Source organism: Muscardinus avellanarius (assembly GCF_963383645.1).
Source record: "Muscardinus avellanarius genome assembly, chromosome: 6".
Lineage (NCBI taxonomy): Eukaryota > Metazoa > Chordata > Mammalia > Rodentia > Gliridae > Muscardinus > Muscardinus avellanarius.
In genome coordinates, this window is record NC_137791.1 from 41,852,478 (window position 1) to 41,873,774 (window position 21,297).

Genomic DNA, 21,297 nt, shown 5'->3' on the forward strand with positions numbered 1-21,297 from the left:
TGGTATGCCCCTAGAATCTCAGTATTTATAGATTTGAGGCTTGCGAGTGGTAATTTAGCAAGATCCTGTTTCAGGATTAAAAACTTAGAAGAACTGGAGGTGTAGTTTAGTGTAGAGCCCCTCTAGGTTTAATCCCCAGTACCACAAGAAAGAGGACAAAGGAGAGAGGAGAGAGAGGGAAGGAAAGAGAGACCAAGACAGAGAGGACGGGATGTATCTTCACTACGCGTCATGAATGAGCCGCAGATTTCTTTTGATGCTACCTTCAGTTTTAGGTTTGTTATTTTACCATAATAATATTCCTCACAGGGTATTGAAGTATATCCCCCAAGGGCCAATATTTTTCAAATTGTTTCAAAGTATGGTTTGCACCTAATCTTTAAATGAGAGAAATTTTTGTAATCGTCTTTCTCTGTCAAGTATTGATATTGTAATTAATTAACATCAGTATATTTAACTTTTTGAGTATAATATGTGCAGAAGTCATTTCTAAAGAATCAATGATAGAGTTAATCCTGAAAGAGTTAAAAATATTCATAAAAGAGTAGAAAGAAGGAGCAGGGAGAGAAAGGAGGAGAGGAGAAGAGCCGGAGGAATCTGAGAGCTCCACTGCCTGGGTTATCCTGGGTGGTTCAAGTGAGATGATGGGAAAGGCCTTTAAATTCAGATGCTTAGTATTTTGTAATTCTTCTAAACCTGATGAAAAGCTTCTTCTCCTTCTGTTTCTCCCTCTAATCATTAAGCAACTAAAAATTAGAACTGTTTCCTGGAGAAAAAATTCAGCACCTACAAACTCACTGAGAACCACTGCTCCCTCAAGAGGGCCTGGCCATCCAGGTGCTGCACTGTGGTTTAGTAAAGAAAGCGCAGTGGTGGGGCAGGGAAGCCAGCTGTTGGTTGGTTGGGTCTCTTGTCTTTGTCTCACCTCAACAAACATCTCTATGAGTCTCACATTTAAAGTTCTGCCAATACCACTCAAGTTTATTAATAAACGATATCTGCTATTGATAGACATGCCATATCTATACCATTTTGATTGCAGCCCTACTTTTGTTTTAAAAAGAAAACATGAACCGGATGTGGTGGAGCTCACTTATAATCCTAGTACTTGGGAGGCTGAGACAGGAGGATTGTGAGTTTGTGGCCAGCCTCAGCTACTTAGTGAGGCCTTCCACGACTTAGTGAGATTCTGTTTCAAAATAAACCGTGAAGCCGGGCGTGGTGGCGCATGCTTGTAATCCCCACGCTTGGGAGGCGGAGACAGGAGGATCGCGCAGGTTCGAAGCCAGCCGCGCTGGCGTAAGAGACCCTGTTTCAAAAAAATATAAAATAGGTCTGGGAGGGTATCCCGGAGGGAGAAGGGCTTCCAGGAACCCCAGTACCACTAAAAAAATAAAATAAAATAAAAAATAAAAAATAAACCGTGAAAATAGGGCTGAGGATGTAACTCAGAGGTAGAATGCCCCTAAATTTAATCCTTAATACCACATACACAAACAAAATAAATAAAATTAAAATAAAAATTAGCCGGTCGTGGTGGTGCATACTTGTAATCCCAGCATTGGGGAGGCGGAGACAGGAGGATCACAGGTCACAGATAGCCTCAGCTACTTAGTGAAACTCCCTGCAACTCAGTGAGACCCTGTTCCAAAATAAAGAATTAAAAAATAGGGCTGGGTCTGGGTGTGGTGGCGCACACTTGTAATCTCACGCTTGGGAGGCTGAGACGGGAGGACCCCGCAGGTTCGAAGCCAGCCTCAGCTGGCTTAAGAGACCCTGTTTCCAAATAAAAAATATAAAATAGGTCTAGAAGTGTAGCCCGAAGGTAGAAGGCCCCTGAGTTCCATCCCCAGTACCACCAAAAAGTAAAAATAAAAATAATAGGGCTGGGAATGTAGCTCGGAGGTAGAATGCCCCTGGGTTCCATCCCCAGGATTGCAAAAATAAACAAACAAACAAATAAATAAATAAGTAAATGTCTCCCTCCAGAATAGAACAAATGGCATTTCTAGAAGGAGCACCAGTGTTTCCCTTTAACTGTGGAAGAATCTAGAAGTATTCTTGCACAACAGTGGGAAGACTGGACTTTTGCACAGGACTCTTGCAACATCATTTACACTCTGACTTCCAACGGGAAGGCCTGGACACTATTGGGAAGGGCACTGACTTTTTACATCAACTGATCTAGGTTGCTGTTCCTGACTCCATCAGCAGCAAGCTCTGCAGTTTGGTACAGAAACTTCATCTTTATTTAGAAATGAAATACTCTACACTTAACAATCAGAATAGACCATACACATTATCCCTGTAGGAATCCAGAATGGACCTTTTAGCATCCAGGAAGCATTAGACACATAAGGTAGGCATATAAGTGGACTTAGGGATGACCATTATTATAGATGAAAACAAAGGCAATTTTAAAAATAAGAAAATTAAAAAGTGATTCTTACCTAATTTAGGAAGAGAATATTCCATGGCAAAGTATTCTTCAAAATAATCAAACACAACTTTGGTTATGTTTGCAGCATATTCAGCTGTGTGCTTTTGCTCCGGCTGGACATAAATAGTGAGCTATTAAACAAAACACAAGAAATTCAGTGAAAATCATTCTTCACTTAATAGGACATAGAAAACTGCAATACATAATATATTTGAAAGAAGGAAGGCAAATCTAATTCGAATCAGGTAAATCTAATTCAAATACTAACTCTGCTTTCTGTTAGCCTCAGACAAGTCACTTCACATCTCTGAGACACATGTAAAAATCCAATAAAATGGCATGGTTCAGCCAGATGTGGTGGCACATGCCTGTAATTCCAGTACTTGGAAGGCTATGGAAGGCTAACACAGGAGAATCACAGGTTGGTTTTTGTTTTTTGTTTTTGTGCTACTGGAGATGGAACCCAGGGGCATTTAACTTCCAAGCTACACCCCCTGCAGTATTTTTTATTCTTTATTTTGAAACAAGGTCTCACTAAGTTGCAGAGGGCCTCACTAAGTAGCTGAGGCTGTCTGCAAACCGTGATCCTCCTGTCTCAGCCTCCCAAATGCTGGGATTACAAGCGTGCATCACCATGCCCGGCTGGATCACAGGTTTTGAGTGATCACAGGTTTTGATCACTCGGCAACTTGGTGAGACCTTGTTTCAAAAAAATGTTTGAAGGGGCTAGGGGTCTAGTTTGGAGGTAGAATGACCTGGATTCAACTCTTAGTGCAAATAAATAAGCAAATAAATAAAATTGTATAACTCATTGAGTGACTTATTGATTGGGAACAGCATCAGACGCAATGCTCAGTTTCCCAGAGCTCCAGACATTCAAAGATGTCATTACTTTTTTTCTATTTAAAACACATTCTGTTTTCTTAGTATTTGTGAATCTGTTTCTGAATCTATTTATGCCTCTACTTACCTACTCTTCTTTCTCTCTCTCTGTCTTTGTCTTTGAGTATATAGTTTGTTTTTGAGGGAATGAAATGATGTTTTGTTTTCTCATTTTAAAAAGTATTGAATACATGTTTTCCTTTTGTGCTATTTTTATGGTATTTTCAAATTTTCCTTCTTATATTTTAAACTATGTTTTTCCAGGGCTTAAAATATAATGATCCGAATTTCTCCTGAAAAGGAGTCAGCTCTGTGAACTACATTAATTCTCTAAACTGCTAGGATGTTATTTTATATCCTTTGACATTATTTATAAATCAAACCAAGCATAGGCTTTCCCCCCAATTCTAAGCATTTATCACTTTATTAAAAATCATCAAAAGTTCTCTTAAAGGCATTATTATGTGAGTGGATACAGTCTATAGACTTTAGGATTTATGCACAAGAATAGCATGGGTGTTTATAGAATTTTACTACATATAGAGCTATACCCCCTGCACTAATTTTTATTCTTTATTTTGAAACAAGGTCTCACTAAGTTGTGGAGGGCCTCACTAGGTAGCTGAGGCTGCCTGCAAACTGCCATCCTCCTGTCTCAGCCTCCCAAATGCTAGGATTAGTTTGCAAAAGATGAAAGGTGCTTCAGTTACCTACAACTTACTAAAAGTATGTGAGAAACTCAAGTGAAATACGCAGGTTCACCCAAGATCTGGTCTAGAACCATCAAGGAAAGCAAAAGATACATTTAGTGAAGACTACTGACCCAACAGGACAAGAAGACTCAGGATTTAAAAAGAAAATGTCTAATCTTTTTCTATACTATTTTACATACATTGTTAATTTTGTTATCCAAATAGGCAACCGTCTTGAGCCATCTTTTCTTAGAGGTGAAAAGCAGTGGAAAGATCTAATAATATACAGGACAAAGTTTGAAAGAGTACCCTTAAACTACCAACATTGGCTGAGAGCTCTGATGTCCACCAGGTAAGTGACTTTTCTACCTTGCTTATATAGATAAACATGTTCTCACCTTCACCTCCAAAGACTCACAGCTCATTCAAGGATCATCTCAGCACTCTTTGGGGGTTTTTGTTTGTTTGTTTGTTTTATTTTTAACTTGCCGAAATTGAGAAATGACCCATCCCTCCAGCTCCCACCTCCTGTCCTCTTGAACAACCATATGCACTTTCCAAGCACTTAAGTGAAACTAAGGGTCTAGTTGGTGGCCACTGCCAAGGCAACTGCCCAAATGATATTAAAGCCAACACACCCATGCAGAATTGCCACCTTGACCATTGAGTCTCAGAATCTTTAACCTGTGAACCAATCAGCAGGACAAAGTCTCAGGTTTTCTGCCACATCTGTTCTCTACCATTAAACACCTAACAGCAGTGCCTCTTGGTTTCTTCTATTGCTGTCTATACACTGTGTGTTTCTGTGCTGTGTACCATGTTTGGGGAGTAAAAGAGAGCTGAGAGAGAAGAAAAAGAGATCCCAGCCAGGCCCTGCTACAGGAGAGGTGGTGGGGAGGAGAAGGCCTACACACGCTCTTTCTGCCATTGTTTTTCTGCTTCCTATGCCAGTGCATGGGCTCCCGTTAAGCCATATTCTTCTGATATAATCTATTTTCTTACTTATTAGTTCTGTTGCTGTGTTTAGATTAGTATTTATGTAAATTCAATCAAAAGAAAAACAGCCAGACATGGTGGTACAGTCCTGTAATCCCAGTACTTGAGAAGCTGAGATAGGAGGACCACAGGTCCAAGACAAGGTCTTAGCAAGACCTTGTTTCAAAATAAAAAATAAAAATAAAAAGGGCTGAGGGTGTAGCTCAGAGGCAGAATGCTTCTGGATTTAATCCTCAGCACACCCCCCCCCAAAAAAGAAAAGATTAACAAAAGTATTATTTGTTTTTAAACAAAAGCAGTTCCTTTCTCTTCTGTTTCTGAGAAGATCTGCCCCACAGGAAAATTGTTCTGTCTTGGCAGCTGGGTCAGTCTGCAGATTATCTGTAATCTATGACCCTTCAAAGCAAGGGTTAGAGATTGTTGCTTTATGACCACTGCTTTGATGAACTGAGCTAAGCAATCACAGATTATATTGGTACAACTGATTAATCTTGTAACCAAAGCATATTTCTGCATCTGTCCTGTCTGCCATATGTCACAAACCTATTTTTACACTGAAGACTCCACCGGCGTGGCAGCACTGTCGGCCCCTGGATGCTCCCAAAGCATGGACAGAGCATCCAGTCCATTTACCGCCAGAGTCTCTGCAATGTCTGGATTGGGGATTAGGAAAGCTCCCACCCCACCTGCTGATGCCTGGTTCCTCCTTGGCTGTTTTTCTCTGTGCTTTGGCCTTTGCCAAAGATGACTGACTCTCCGTCATCATCTACTCAGTCTCGGCATTCTGGCCAGGACAAAGTTCAGCAAATTGCCCCCAACTTGTTATTATTTTTAGTAATAATTTTTCTCCTTCTCGTTTACATGCTGGCTTTACTGAGTTGGTTCTTTAAACATGCATGATGAGCCATATTAAAATAACACTGAGCCAGAAGGGATGTGCCTCTATGTTTTCTTCTTTATCTTTTTCCAAGTCATATGCCTTTATTATCAAAGATCTTTTAAAGATTAATTATAAAGTTGGTAAACTTTATATGTAAACATGAATGTAAAGTTTGTAAGGCTTCAAGGACCTAACTTTCATAAATATATTTACTTTTTAAGAGTTCCCTATGCAAATCATGTGACTTGAGTATACTACCACTGGGTCCTATCTTGAAACACTGAATCTATGAGGCTGATGTTAGTGGTAAGAGTCCAGGCTTTCTAAAGCCTATGTTAGCCGGGTGTGGTGGAGCACGCTTGTAATCCCAGCATTTGGGAGGCTGAGACCAGAGGATCATGGTTTGTGGACAGCCTCAGCTACGTAGTGAGGCCCTTTGCAACTCAGTGAGACCCAGTTTCAAAATAAAGAATAAAAAATAGGGCAGGGGGTGTAGCTCGGAAGTCAAATACCCCTGGGTCCCATCCCCAGACCTACAAATAAATGAATAAATAAATAAATTAATAAATAAATAAATAAATAAATAAAGCCTATGTTAGTTTGATTCTTCTTTGGGAGGCACGACACATCTGCCTAAGCATTACTGTTATTATTTTTTTCTCTGGCACAGTGAGACCTATATAGATTTTTAGAATTCTTAATAGTATCCCTGTCATTCAACTGTTTTCAGCAATTTGAGAGATGGGACACGAATTCATGAGAATTGGTTTCTGGTAGAGATCTGTCACTCTTTTATGTGTACCCTTGTGGACTTAATCCACTAGACCAGTCTTTCTTGAATAACTTAATAAGGCCATGTCTCATGATGATAATGATGATGATTATATCATTTACTGCTGGAGATAATCCTGGGGCATTCTACACTGCTACCTCTGGGCTACAACCCCAGCCCTTTTTATATTTTTATTTTTGAGGACCTCACCAAGTCACTGAGGCTGGCCTCAAAACTGTGATCCTCCTGTCTCAGCCCTCAAGTAGTGAGACTACGGATTTGCACCACTACACCTGGCTGCTGTGTCCCACCATTATGTTTAGTGGCTATTTATGTCTCTGCAACCAAAATCATGTACAGAGCTCAGGGATGTAACTATTGTGATTATTCCTTAGTCTTACTGAATTCTTAAAAGTTTTTAGGTAAGGTGATAAGCATATCCATGCAACTACAATTCTGGTACTGTGTGTGAGTGTGTTTGAGTGTGTGTGTGAGTGTGTGTGTGTGTGTGTGTGTGCGTGCGCGCGCGACTGGTGATTGAACTCAGAGGCATTCTACCTTTGAGCTACATCTCCAGCTCTATTTTATTTTATTTTATTGTTTTGAAACAGGGTTTTTCTAAGTTGCTAAGGACCTTGTTAAGCTGCTGAGGTTGGCCTTGAACCTGCAATCCTTCTATCTCAGCCTCCAAAGTACTAGGATTATAAGCATGTGCCACCATGCCCAACTGAGTCTAGTACTGTTAATATAATGAAATAGCATATTTTATATCACTGATGATCACTTTGCCCCAGTTCTTTCACTGGACAAGTTTTCACAATCTTTTATCCACAATTTAAAGACCCAAAGAGCTCTAAAATTCAAACGCTTTTGATGTGTTTAAGCAAACTAATTTGGCAGTAGCATCTGACCTGAACTGATGGAAGGCTTTACTTTATAATAGTCATTTCTTCCATTATAAGAACTTGATGCAGAAGCATCACTGTTTGGTTATAAGGTGTTGCCCCAAATCTCTCTGCAGTGGCTCAACAATACACAGCATTCAGCCAGGCGAGGTGGCGCACGCTTGTAATCCCCGCGCTTGGGAGGCTGAGACAGGAGAATCGCACGGGTTCGAAGCCAGCCTCAGCTACTTAGTGAGACCCTGTTTTCAAATAAAATAGAAAATTGGTCTGGGAGTATAGCCCGAAGGTAGAAAGCCTCTGGGTTCCACCTCCAGTACCACCAAAAAAAAAAAAAAAAGTGAATTTCATCTTTTATTTTTTTAATACTTAAGATTGAACCCAGGGCCTGGTGCAGGCCAGGCAAAGCACTCTACCACGGAGCTAGGCCCTCAGCTAAATTTCTTATTGTATTATTAAAAAAAATCAAGAAAAGACTGCAGAAGGCTGGTTTTACTATCTAATACTGCCTCTTCTCACTATTCATCAGACCAAAACCTAACTTTCCCTAGCTGCAAAATAGAGATAACAAGAGTGCTATCTCAGAGATGTTGCAAGAATTAAATAAGATAGTGCATACGTAGTGCTTGCCACATAATAGTTCTATGTGTTCCGTAAACAGGATTAGTATCAATAAAGATAACACATTGAATTATTAACCCCTGTGATTTTGTCTGCACTTCCTTATGAGTGATATCACATGGTGGTATCCACATTGCCATTAGGATAATATGGGAGAGGGAAAATAAAACTTGTGTTTTTGACAAACTGAATAGGTTCTTCATGTCCACATAATAAACCTGGAAGCCAAAATCTTTTGATTTGCAAGAAACTTTTTTTGGAAAGGTCCTCAGCAATAAGACAGAAAGCCAAGAAAAGAGCAGGCCAGAACTTTTGTTGTTATACTAGATTGGAGAGAGAATGAAGAGACATCCAGAATAGCGTCTCGAAAGACTAGATGAAAGTTGCCTGGCATGGGGGAGGAAGGAAGGCTGATGAGGCGAGACGCGGTGGGGTGTGCTGGGGTCTGGATGAGGCCCTGCACTTGGTAAGATGCATGAACATAAAAGGATCTGCTTTAGCAGACTGCAGGCCGCCGTCGCCCAGGTCGGAGGCTGGGCCAGGCCTCTGGACTTTCACTTGGGAGCTCTGAATCTCCGCTCTGCCCGGGACTCCTGTCCTCGTTTCTTTTCTTCTTTTGGTCCTGGGGATTGAGTCCAGGGGCATTTTACCACTAAGTTACACCAGCAGCCTTTTTAAAATTTTTGACACAGAGATTCTCGCCAAGTTGCAGAGGGTCTTGCTAAGCTGCTGAGGATGGCCTCAAACTGCAATCATCCTGTCTCAGGCTCCCACGAACTCCATGTGTGGCCGATTGCTCCCCTTCTATTGCTGAAGATGACCATACATTCAGTTTTGTCCAGGAATCTTCAAGCAATGTAAGTCTACTGCTTATCTGTCTTTTCTTCCTGCCCCTGGCTTATTAACAACACAACCTCTATTATATATAACTTATAAATAATAAAATACAAGGCTGCTCTGCCTATTGATAGCAGTCTGAATTCCCCCTGCTGGTCATCCAGCAAGGAGAGCACCATTCACCTCTCAAGGTTTTGCAGGGTCTTAGCTGAGCTGCTCCAAAGACACGTAACATTTCATTGCCCAGAACCCCTAACACACAAGGGGAGATCCTTGACACTCAGAAAAGACCTGAAATCACACACAGTGGCACAGAGCAGCAGTGACTGCCTCCATCTCATACTTCAACTGAGGGACAGATATCATAGCATTTCACAGGAGGGCTTGGCAGCTTCTAATGCACAGTCAGCCCTCAGTAAAGACAAGATAATCTGATTGAAGGAGCCCCTGCTTTATTATCAGTGATGAGGACCAGGGGCTGGGGATGTAGCTCAGTGGTAGAGAGCTTCCCTAGCATGCACAAAGCCCTGGGTTTGAGACCCAGCATCACACAGTAATAATAATAATAATAATAATAATAATAATAATAATAGTAACCAGCATGGGGAAAATGTACACTGTTTTTAATTATACAAATGTACTTTTAAGTTACACAGTTAGTGTTACTGAACATGACACCAATGTGTTGAATTTTCTAAGTTTTTGTTCTATACCTTCTCCTAGCAGTGGATAGAAAGATAGAGAAGTTCATGGCTGAAACATGCAGTGATACATCAAGATTAATTTTTTTCAAGATTTGCTTTTTAATATGGTGTAGTCTTCCTAAATTTTGGTTTGCTCCTTGCCCACAGATAAACTAGTATATGTAGGTAAATTATGCAAAACCTTGGCTTGAAGTTTGAGGAAACAAGGCCTTATTTAATTTATTTATTTTGCCATGGCTGGGCAGATTCAAACACGTTCAGCTTTGAGTTCAAAACCTAGCTGCTGGGAAGCACTGTTTGAGAAGAAATCTGGCCACCTACAGTTCACAAAACGCCTGCGGGCAGTGTTATGGTTTGCATCTAGATGTTCCCTGGAAAAGGTCATGTGCTGGCAGTGCTCAGAGATGAAATGATGGAATCGGGGCTCTGACCTCACCAGTGGGCACATCCATCGATGAACTGATAGTTTGAAAGGTCTTGCTTTCACATTTGGAAATAATTGATAAGCTATAAAAATGGGAACTCCAAAAAACATATCAGGATTTTAAACATTACATCTCTTCCAAGTCAATAAAAATACAAAGTGTTCCTCTTTCCCCACATCCTCGCCAGCATTTGTTGTTTGATTTCTTTATGCTTGCCACTCTCTGTGTGGAGATTCCTAAGAAAGGTGGGAATAGATCCACCATATGATCCAGCTATACCACTCCTGGGTATCTTTCCAAAGGGGTTGAATTCAGAGAAATACAGCAACATATGCATACCTATGTTCATAGCAGCACAATTTGTAATAGCCAAAATGGAACCAACCCAGATCACCATCAACAGATGAATGGATAGCAAAACTGTGGGAAATACACACAATGGAATTCTATTCAGCCATAAAGAAGAACAAAATTATATCATTTGCAAGAAGATGGAAAGCCCTGGAGAACATTATGTTAAGTGAGATCAGCCAAGCACAGAAGGAGAAGGTACATATGTTTCCTCTAATATGCCCAAACTAGGAAACACAGAGGATACCAGTGGGACTCCAGATAATGGAGAAGAAATACCAGCAAAGTTTGAATGGAAAGATAGGAGAGAAGGAAGGCCGATCCTGATTAATGAGGGTCTACATCTGAACATGTGTAAAATTATGAATAAGACATGGTTAACCTGGACAACCATTGGCGGGAGGGGGGAAGGGAAAACGGGGGCTGGGGGGAGAGGGCACCAAATAGAGTTTAAATGTATACTATTTATGTTCAATAAAAAAAATTGTTAAAAGAAAAAAAATACAAAGCAGTGGATAGGAACTAAAGTTAAGGGCTTATTAGGCTCTGGTTTGATAGAAAATTGATCAGGAATAGGTTCCTGGAGGTCAAGATCACAGTTAGCAAATCATTCTTTTAAACTCTGCTAGAGTGGTTATGATCACGGTGGCACACAACTGTAATACTAGAAGTCAGGAAGCCGAGACCTCGAGGATTGAAGGTTACCGGCCAGCTTCAGCAACTTAGTGAAACCCTGTTTTAAAAAAAATAGGGCTGGGGGTATAGCTCAGAGGTAGAAAGCCTCAAGTCAATTCCCATCACCACACACACACCCATATAAACAAACCCAAAAGCAAACCAACAACTTACTATATCTGGTTATTTTCTCAAAACTTTTTTAAGATAATCATATCTTCTTGAATCTCTTGAGTGTACTAATTAAAGACTATATGTGTGTGAATGCCTAATTATTATTTTGGCATTTAAAATTCTTATTTTTCAGTTCTTGTAATTTACTCTCACCTTGTTTTTGTCTTTTTTTTTTCCTTTTCTTTTATCTTTTGTGGTACTGGGAATCAAAGCCAGGGGTGTTCTACCTCCAAGCTACACCATCTAGCCCTATTTTATTTTTTAATTTTGAAACAGGGTCTCACTAAGTTGCGGGCACTGGTCTCAAATCTGCCATCCTCCTGCCACTGTAATCCCACAAGTACTGGAATTACAGGTGTGCACCACCACACCTGGCTTTGGAATTTCTGCTGTCTGTTTTCTTCATATACTTGATCCTCTTAGGTTATCTCTTCAGCTCTAAGAATGTCAGGCTCTGAGCTTGGTGTGGGGTTCCTTTGACATTACAGTTCAGTAAATTCAAGTAGCTGAACTTTCTGGTAATCCTCTCTGGAGTGGGAAATCATACTGGGGCATTTTGTTCTGGGGTGTCAACTATTAGATTTCAATTTTGAGTTGAGTGGAAGTCATGGGGGAACCTCCCAAATGCCAAAGAAGAGGAACTTATTGGGGTTGCCTTAATTTCTCCTCTGAAGTTCTGGTTAACTTTTGAAGGGCACAGCCACACCAGCTTTTATTTGTCTGTTTTGTTTTTTCTGTTTTAGGAGGGAAGGCTCAGGCTGCCTGTCTTGGGTTAGAACCGGGGAGGGAAGGGGTGGGACACCTACGGGCTCTGATTCTGCATCTCACTTTCTTGGAATTCTCATTCAGAGCATCTAGGAAGTTTCAAAAAACGAGTTTAGCTTCTGTTTCTTTCTTCTTATTAGATGATCAGAAAGTAATATATTATGACAGTTTTGTCCTGTTCCCCTTCCAAATGATGAAAAGCTTCATTACTTGAAGGTAAAATACTATGCTTTCCATTTTCATAGCAGAACCATTTAAGAAACATTTACTGTGTACCAAGACATTTTGGGATCTTTTGCCAAATTATATTTTTCGTGATGTCATCTTAAATTCTTATATAAAATTTGTTGGTAGTACGCAGCTAACTAACTGGCTCTAAAGACTCACTCAACTCAGAGTTACCTTACAAAGCAGTGTCCTTGGTGAAGGACCAGATAATAAGAGTCATACCAGAAGTTCAAGCCCCCTGTCAGGAGTGTAATGTCCTCTGCTGATAGGATGGTTGTGCTGTTCTTATTTATGAAACATTATTATCATCAGTAGAACTGTTGAGCCTTTTGATTTTGTCTTGATGTTTCTACTCAAAATAGAAATATACTTAGAATATGATGATTATATTTTAAAACTTGTGTAAAATACCTGCACATGTGAAAGCACAAGATTGAATGGTGAGTTACACAGACAGTGCTTTCAGACAAAAATGCCAGATTTGCTATGAGAATAAAGGGAAAAAAAACAAGCTTGCCTGATGTATTCAACTTTCTACCAAGCAAGAGGAGTACTGTCAACTGCACTCAGTATGATCTTTGAAAAAGAACTTTCAAGCCAAGAATGGTGGCACACGCTTGAAAGCCCAGTACTTGGGAGGCAGAAATAGGAAGGTCACAAGTTGGAGGACAGCCTCGGCAAGTAGTCAGACTTTCATCAACCTAGTGAGACACTCTTTTCAAATAAAAATAAAACTGGGCTGGAAGTATAGTTCAGAGACAGAATACCCCTGGGTTCAATCACCAGTGCCAAAAATAAAAAAAATAAAAATACAACCCAAACAAATAAAAATACTTCCTCTTTCTGATGTCATTATTATTTTTTCATCACTCATATCAATTGTGAGCCATGCTAGCACTGGTCCACCACGGAAAGTCAAAACAAAGCAACACATGTGACAAGGGAAAGACAAAAGTTGGGTGACTCATGATATACAGCCCCTTAAAAAAGGTCTTTGCAGAGCCAGGTGTGGTGGCGTACACTTGTAATCCCAGCATTTGGGAGGCCAAGACAAGGAGGTCAGCCTCAGCTACTTAGTGAGGCTTCACAACTTAGAGAATAAAAAATAGGGCTGGAGGTAGAGCTGGGAGGTAGAATGCTCCTGGGTTCCATCCCCAGTACCCCAAAGAGGGAGGGAGGGAGGGAGGGAGGGAGGGAGGAGAGAGAGAGAGAGAGAGAGAGAGAGAGAGAGAGAGAGAGAGAGAGAGAGAGAGAGAGAGAGGTCTTTGGAGCCATCTCAGTGGCGCATGCTTTTAATCCCAGTACTTGGGAGGCTGAGACAGGAGGATCACAAGTTCATGGTCAGCCTTAGCAACTTAGTGAGACCCTGTTTCAAACTAAAAATAAAATGCCCCTGGATTCAATCCCTAGTACCAGAGAGAAAGAGAGGGAGGGAGGGAGGGGGGGGAAGAGAGAGAGAGAGAGAGAGAGAGAGAGAGAGAGAGAGAGAGAGAGAGAGAGAGAGAGAGAGAGAGAAAGAAAACAGAGAAAGGAAGGGAGTCTTTTGAACATTTCCCACTCACTGTAATTTGGATATAGCACAGGTAGCATGCTAGAAATATAGGTTTCGCCTATCTCAGTATTCATACTTGCTGCGCCAAAATGAAGGTAAATTTTCCAGGAAGCCAGTTTCACAGGAAATAGAGTGCATCCCTTCCCCTCTAATGACTGGTGACGCATAAAGATATTTTTAGAATATCACATTTCAGAAGGCTTAGCAGGGCACAGTATTTGGAAAGAAAAAAAATTAGAATTTGAGTCTCCACCACTTGCCAACTGAATCTTGAGCAGTTGAATGCATTAAGCTTCAATTTTCTCATCTGTAATATGGGAAGGTAATTTCTTCCTTATAGAATAATATTATAAGTGTATATGTGTACACATACATTAGATATATGCCACAAAGTTGAATTAACTTACTTTATAGATGAACCCAGTGTCCAGGGAGTAAGTATAATGAGGGGAGCTCCAAAATTTAAAAAAAAAAATAGGTGAAAGTACTAGGTTTCTCAAAAGAAAATTAGTGAACTAGTCATCTTGATTTTAAAAGAAAAGATTACTGGTGTTTTCTTGTACTTTTTCAAAGTGTTCCTGATACTCTGATGCCGTCTGCATACTTCTTAGCACTTGGTTACTTGAAGGTCATTCACCTGCCCCTGGTATCTTCCTCCTCCCTCTCTGGTCTCTACCTGGGACCTCACCCCAACACATATACTTATCATTTTATTAAATTGTATATTCCCAGAGATATTTTAATATACTTATGTTGATATACTTGGAAACTAGCTTTGGATTTATTATGAGTTTTCCCTATAAATAATTTAAGACCAAAGGGTGCGGTGGTGTTTGCTTATAATCTCAGTATTTGGGAGGCTGAGACAGATGTTAGCAAGGTGCTTTGCAACTTAGTGCTTCTGTTTCAAAATAAAAGAATAAAATAAGGCTAAGGTAGTGTCTCTGAGGTACATACCCCTGGATTCCATCCCCAGTACAATGATAATAATAGCATTATTATTATTATTATTATTATTATTATTATTCAAGGTCATACACATATGCACCTGTCATATTTGCTTATTTTTCACCTGTGGCCTTTCAGATCACCTTTTTCTATATTGCTTGATGGATTATCAACCTCACAGACCCTGCTGACTAGTAGGATTTTCTGGTTTACTGTATGGAAACAAAAAACTATTCCAAATGTAGAAACAGTCACAAGGCATGAGCCGTAAATTTTAAAAATATAATGGGACTCACAGGTTTTCCACTCTTCGACATTTGTGTGATGGAGGTAAACTGATGAACAGCAAAGCACACCAAGTAAGTGCTCATGGGCACGGACTTTGCAAAAGTTGTCCGCATCCATTGGTCATCCACTGGCTCTTCTTTCTATAGAACACAAAAGATGATCCTTTACTCATCAAAAAGTTAATTATGTATAAGACAAACGAATGGTTGCCCCAAACCCCATTCTCTAGTCACAAATCCTTTATTGAAGCTCAGTAGTAAAACCATTTGTAGTGATGTTGAAAAGACTAAGCGAAAAATTACTTTGTTTTCAATACTGTGAATGAGTGATTAAATTTTCCATCACATCAGGCTTCTGGAGGAGAAATACAATTTTGACCGTGATATCAACTGGATGGGAGTTTATCTTTCTACACTCAACATACAATCCTGACCATAATATTTTAGGGAATTCAGTGATCCCTTAATAAAGAATAGGCTAAGGCTCAGTGTCTTTTTTGGAGAACAAGCTGATGTTTGCTGACTTGACCATGTGCAGGAAAGCAATCTCTGCATCAGGAATGGGTGAACCCTGGCTTCTCTCCTCCACCTCTGGTTGTCTACGTCAAAGACCCAAGGTATGACCACTCATGTCAGGGCAAAGAGGAGGGTTCCACGGTTTGACACACACCAGTCCCTCTGTGTTTGTTTTGTGGTGCTCTCCTGATCCACACAAGCTCTGCTGTCCTCACTATCAACCCCTAATGCTTCAACCATGAACACTTGCCTAACTCTTGCTACCACTGTTCAGACTCTCCCAGGACCCCTGGCAGCCACTGCCCAAGTGAGAAGTCTCAAGAGAGATTAAGGGAGGCTGAATCAGAATTGATATGTGATTGACATGGTGTGCATGCGCTTGTGTAAAAGCACCGGCTCAGCAAGGAAAAGTCACTCCATGACGAAAGCATCCGTGCTGTTCGTTTTGATCACCAAATGCCCAGAAATTTCTCCTTCTTCCATCTCTCTTATATGGCTCTAGCAGGGGATGAAGATGCACGAACTTGCCGGGCGTGGTGGCTCACGCTTATAATCACCACTCATGGAAGGCTGAGACAGGAGGATCACACAGGTTCAAAGCCAGCCTCAGCTACTTAGTGAGGCTCTCAGCAACTTAGTGAGACCCTGTTTCCAAATAAAATATAAGATAGTTCTGGGAGTATAGCCTGGAGGTAGAAAAGCCCCTGGGTTCCACCCTCAATACCACCAAAAAAATAAAAAAAGAAGCACAGACTCAGCAGGTGGAATGTCAAGTTGCCACATGCTAAGCCTGCCTTCTTCCTCCTCCTGACCTCCTTCCCTCACCCAGGCCAAGATGTTCTGCAGGCACCGGGCCCACATCCTATCTTCTGCATCTGCTTGGCACACTTTAAGTTTATTCTTTCCTTATTTTTTCTTTTTTAATTTTGTTCTACATATTGAACTTGGAGGGCATTCTAGCTCTGAGATATACCTCAGGCCTCTTCATTATTTTTATTTTGAAGCAGGGTCTCACTAAGTTGCTGAGGCTGGCTTTGAACATGCAGTCTTCCTGTTTCAGCCTTCTGAGAGCTGGGATCACAGAAATATCCCAACTATGCGATATTCTAGGTCTGTAATTTCATTGTTTTTTCATTAACTTGTCATGACTAAGGGATTGTGTCAGTTAAGCAGAGACCCAGCTAATGGATGTCTATTGTATTTTTTTTGCTTAAAAACCCCAAAGTAGTTTTATTGCTGGACTTTGAAGAAAAATGACTTGCTAAAATGCATTCTCTGGCTTTTAAATCAATAACATTTTGTTTTAAAATTCAACGGATTCTCTCCCATATAAAATCAGGTAGTTTAGCTGATGCTATAGAAAGCTATGTGCATAAATAAAACATTTAGAAGTACTCACCTCTACTGGCATATTTGAAAGTGCATTATATTCTCTGGGGTGGACGATAGATATCGTGTAAGTTGCCTTTTTGTTGGGTTCATCAAAACATGGAAAGGATTTTCTGGCGTCTGTTGGTTCATGATCAGTGGCCGCTATGCTCCTTAGAAACAAACACAAACAAAATGCATGCTGCCCTTCTGACGGCCCCTATTCTATTCCTTGAGAATTACAGTGTGTGTGTGTGTGTGTGTGTGTGTGTGTGTGTGTGTGTGTGTCCCTGCATGTGGTGCTGGGGGTTGAATTCTGGGATATTCTACCTTTAAGCTACATCTTTAGCCCTTTAAAAAATTTTTTTTTTTTAATTTTGGAAATAGGATCTCACCAAGTTGTTGAGACTGGCCTCAAATCTTTAAACCTGCAAACCTGCAATCTTCCTATTTCAGCATCCCAAGTAGTGGGATTATAGGCGTGTACTGCTATGCCTGGCTCAACTATCACATTTCTTAACATGAAAAAATCTAAAAAATTATTTTAAAAAATCTAAAATATTATTAAATTATTATCTATCTAAAAATATTAAATAACTATCAAAGTTTTTCCTGGGATTTTTAACAAATAAATGAAAATCCAATACAGACAGCTTCATCTATTTTATTTCAGTATTTAGATATTTTGATGCCACAACTAAAGATCTGTTCAGTGTTCAATGATCAAAAATAAACATAAGCATGAGCTATAAATCTCTCTACCACAAAGTCATTGAGCAGACGCCAAGGCCTGGCCTAACTGTCTCAGGAGCAGTGAGCAGCTGTGTTCTGTCACACAATAGAGAAGCCTCTTCCAGCATTCCCAGCTCTGGTTACGAACCGCACATTCTTTCTTATTTATTGCACCATGGACAGAACCTCAGTTTTATTTCTATGTAAAGTTGGTGCTGAGTAGGCCCCTTGGTGAACTAAACTTTGGTTTTGTTTAAAATAAGCTCATTTTGGGGTTGGCTGAGAGTGTAGCTCAGTGGTACAGCACATGCTTAGCATGTGCAAGGCCTTGGGTTTGATCCCCAGGATAAAAAAAAAAATCTTTTTAAATGTTTTTAATCCCATTTGAAAAGAGAGAGCAATTCTTAGTAAGCACATGTTTGTGTTCCCTGTGTTAATGGTTAACATTCCTAGAATTTCAAAGTAAAAATATTATTTTTGAATAATTTGCTCAAAAAGTCAATACACATACACTTTTTACATGTAAGCATATTACAGTAAGACAACAGAGTTATGTGTTTGCACAGTAGAAAACTAAGCAAAGTAAAAAGTATTAAAGAAAAGAAAAGCAGTGCTGATTTATATTCATCTATAATTTGTATAAGTAAAATAGCTTACTCTTTAGGATTCTCAGAAACTAGGGGAAGCATATTATAAGAATAACAAACTAAGCCGGGCGTGGTGGCGCACGCTTGTAATCCCAGCATTCGGGAGGCTGAGACTGGAGGATCGCGGTTCGCATCAGGAGAATAATGGAGACCACAGGAAAAGCCTGCATTTCATTCTGGTTCAAGGATTTATTACATACACTAATTTGTCTAAAAAGTAATATGCCAAGCCAGGCATGGTGATGCATGCTTGTAATCTCAGCATTCAGGAAGCTGAGACAGGAGGATCGCGGTTCACAGCCTCAACTACTACTTAGTGAGGCCCTTTGCAACTCAGTGAGACTCTGTTTCAAAATAAAGACTGAAAAAATAGGCCTGGGGGTATAGCTCGGAGGTAGACTGCCCCTGGGTTCAGTACCACACACACACTATGTATATATATATATATATATATATATATATATATATATATAGCCTGGAACTATAAGTGTGTGGTGGCACATGGTCTATAACCCCAGTACTTGAGGGGCTGCAGATTCAAGGCCCTCCAGAGAAGTTTTAGTGAAATCCTGTTTTAAAATAAAATACGGGCCGGGCGTGGTGGCGCTCGCTTGTTATTCCAGCATTCGGGAGGCTGAGACATGAGGATCACAGTTTGCTGGACAGCCTCAGCTACTTAGTGAGGTCCTCTGCAACTCAGTGAGACCCTGTTTCAAAATAAAGAATAAAAAGTAGGGCTGAGAGTGTAGCATGGAGGTAGAATGCCCCTGAGTTCCATCCCTAGTACCGCAAAAAATGTAATAATAATAATTTTTAAAATATGGCTGAGGTGTAGCTTAGAGGTAGAATGCTCCCAGGTTCAATCTTTAATAGCAAGAAAGAAAAAGAGAGAAGAAAAAGAAACAAAGAAATATAGCCTCGTGTTACAAGATAAAAGGGGAAAAATATGTACTCTCCAAATAGAAAAAAAGGAAGGGGGAGAATAGAAAGAGATAAAATGTAAATAATTGGAGAATCGTAAATTATTTTTAACAGTTACATATATGATCCTTATAGCTTTTTTGTAAATTTGATTTTTGTTGTTGGTGGTGGTGGTCTGGGGATGGAACCCAGGGTCATTTGACATCTGAGCTACACCTCCTGCCCTATTTTTTAGTCTTTATTTTGAAACCGGGTCTCACTGAGTTGCTGAGGACCTCACTAAGTAGCTGAGGCTATCTTCAAACCGTGATCCTCCGGTCTCAGCCTCCTGTTGCTAGGATTACAAGTGTGCGCCACCACACCCGGCTCCTATTTTTATTCTTTATTTTGAAACAGGGTCTTACTGAGTTGCGAAGGGCCTCACTAAGTAGCTGAAGCTGGTCACAAACCGCGATCCTCCTGTCTCAGCCTCCCAAATGCTGGGATTACAAGCATATGCACCACGCTCAGCTATAAATTTGAAATTGTTTTAAAATTAAAAGTTACTGAAGAAAAACCTAGGCCAAGAATTTACCCTGCAGTAGAATGATTTGATTTAGTAGTGTGATGTTGACAGTTTGATAAACTGAAGTTTTTAACATCCTACACATTATGCTCAATTGCAAACATGTCCAAGTATAAAGGTATATACACTTTTCTAGGGTATTGAAGTTTTATAATATGATTCACCAAACTCCAAACCCACGTTCAGTCAGTTACCTTTTGTTTCCTTTTTTTTTTTTTTTTTCCTGAATGCTTCTGGCTTCAAGGCTTTGTTTTGTTTTGTTTTTCCAGAGACAGACAGAGGAAAAGTCCCTCTCTGTAAGAATGGTCTGGTTTAGTTGCACCTCATTAATAAGCTACCAGCTGACGTGCGAAGGAAGGGCCTTGTGTGTGCCAGGCTGCTGAAGGAGAGCATCCCTAAGGGAGCCCGTGGACCTGGAGGCCAGAGCTGCAGGTGCCTCTGGGCGGCCGGTCCTCTTCATCTCGCTGGTCATCACGGTCAGTGTTAAACCCAAGTCAATCACAGAGGCTTGGACTTGCATTGGTGTAGACACAGTGACATTCAGCAGCCAGCAGGGCTACAATATGTGTGTTTTGTTGTTATTAAAGTGATCATTGTTATTAAGTTTTCCTCAGTCTTGTGGATTTTAGGTGACAGGTTTCCTTCACAAAACCTCTGGACCTGACTCTAATACTGAGTTCTTCTCAGGCTGTAATACTGAGTTATCCTTGCTTGTCTAGTCTCTTCACCAGGTTAGGAGGAGGTTTTAAAAGTGAGACAATCACATGCAGAAGTGTATTTGAAACTCCATTATGATTTACATAATGGCGTCAGGACACACCTCATTCTATTTACCGTAAACCTAGAAAGTCACCTATTCTACTTACCTAGCGCTGTCCACAGTCTCTACTATATAAAATTCATTCCTCACACTGACATATGTACTAGAACAAAATTACTTTGTGTTTAAATGCTACAGGTAATAAAAACATTTATTTATTTATTGTGGTGCTGGGAGTTGATCCCAGGGGCATTCTACCTCTGAGCTACACCCCTAGCCCTTTTTTAAATTTTGAAACAGGGTTTCACTAAATTACTGAGCTCTAGCCTCGAACATGCACCAAGACGGTAATCCCGGTACTTGAGAGGCTGAGACAGGAGGATTCCAGGTTTGAGGTTAATGTTTGGTAACAGTAACCCAGGGAGACCCATTTTAAAATAAAAAGGGCTGCTGGTGTCACTTAGTGGTAGAAGCCGCCTGGCTTCAATCCCCAGTAACACACAGATGTGCACACACACAGAAAGGTAATCTGTTATTTTTCTGATGGATGACTGCATAACTCAAAAGCCTCTGTTTAATGGCCTTATCCAATCAGTAATCACTCAACTTTTTTTTTGCATTATGCAAATTTGAAGACAGGAATATGAGATAGCAATA

General features: G+C 40.3%; 1 protein-coding gene across 1 annotated transcript in view; it reads right to left on the minus strand.

Annotated features, from left to right (window-relative positions):
- Nucleotides 1-21,297, minus strand: part of ENPEP (glutamyl aminopeptidase) — a gene marked incomplete at both ends in the record, with an annotated part of 91,085 nt that overhangs the window by 60,325 nt on the left and 9,463 nt on the right. Inside the window, 3 exons of the mRNA XM_080698078.1 lie at nt 2,451-2,571; nt 15,141-15,272; nt 17,047-17,188. Of these exons, the coding sequence (XP_080554204.1) occupies nt 2,451-2,571; nt 15,141-15,272; nt 17,047-17,188 (395 nt within the window). The remainder of the gene's footprint in view (nt 1-2,450; nt 2,572-15,140; nt 15,273-17,046; nt 17,189-21,297) is intronic.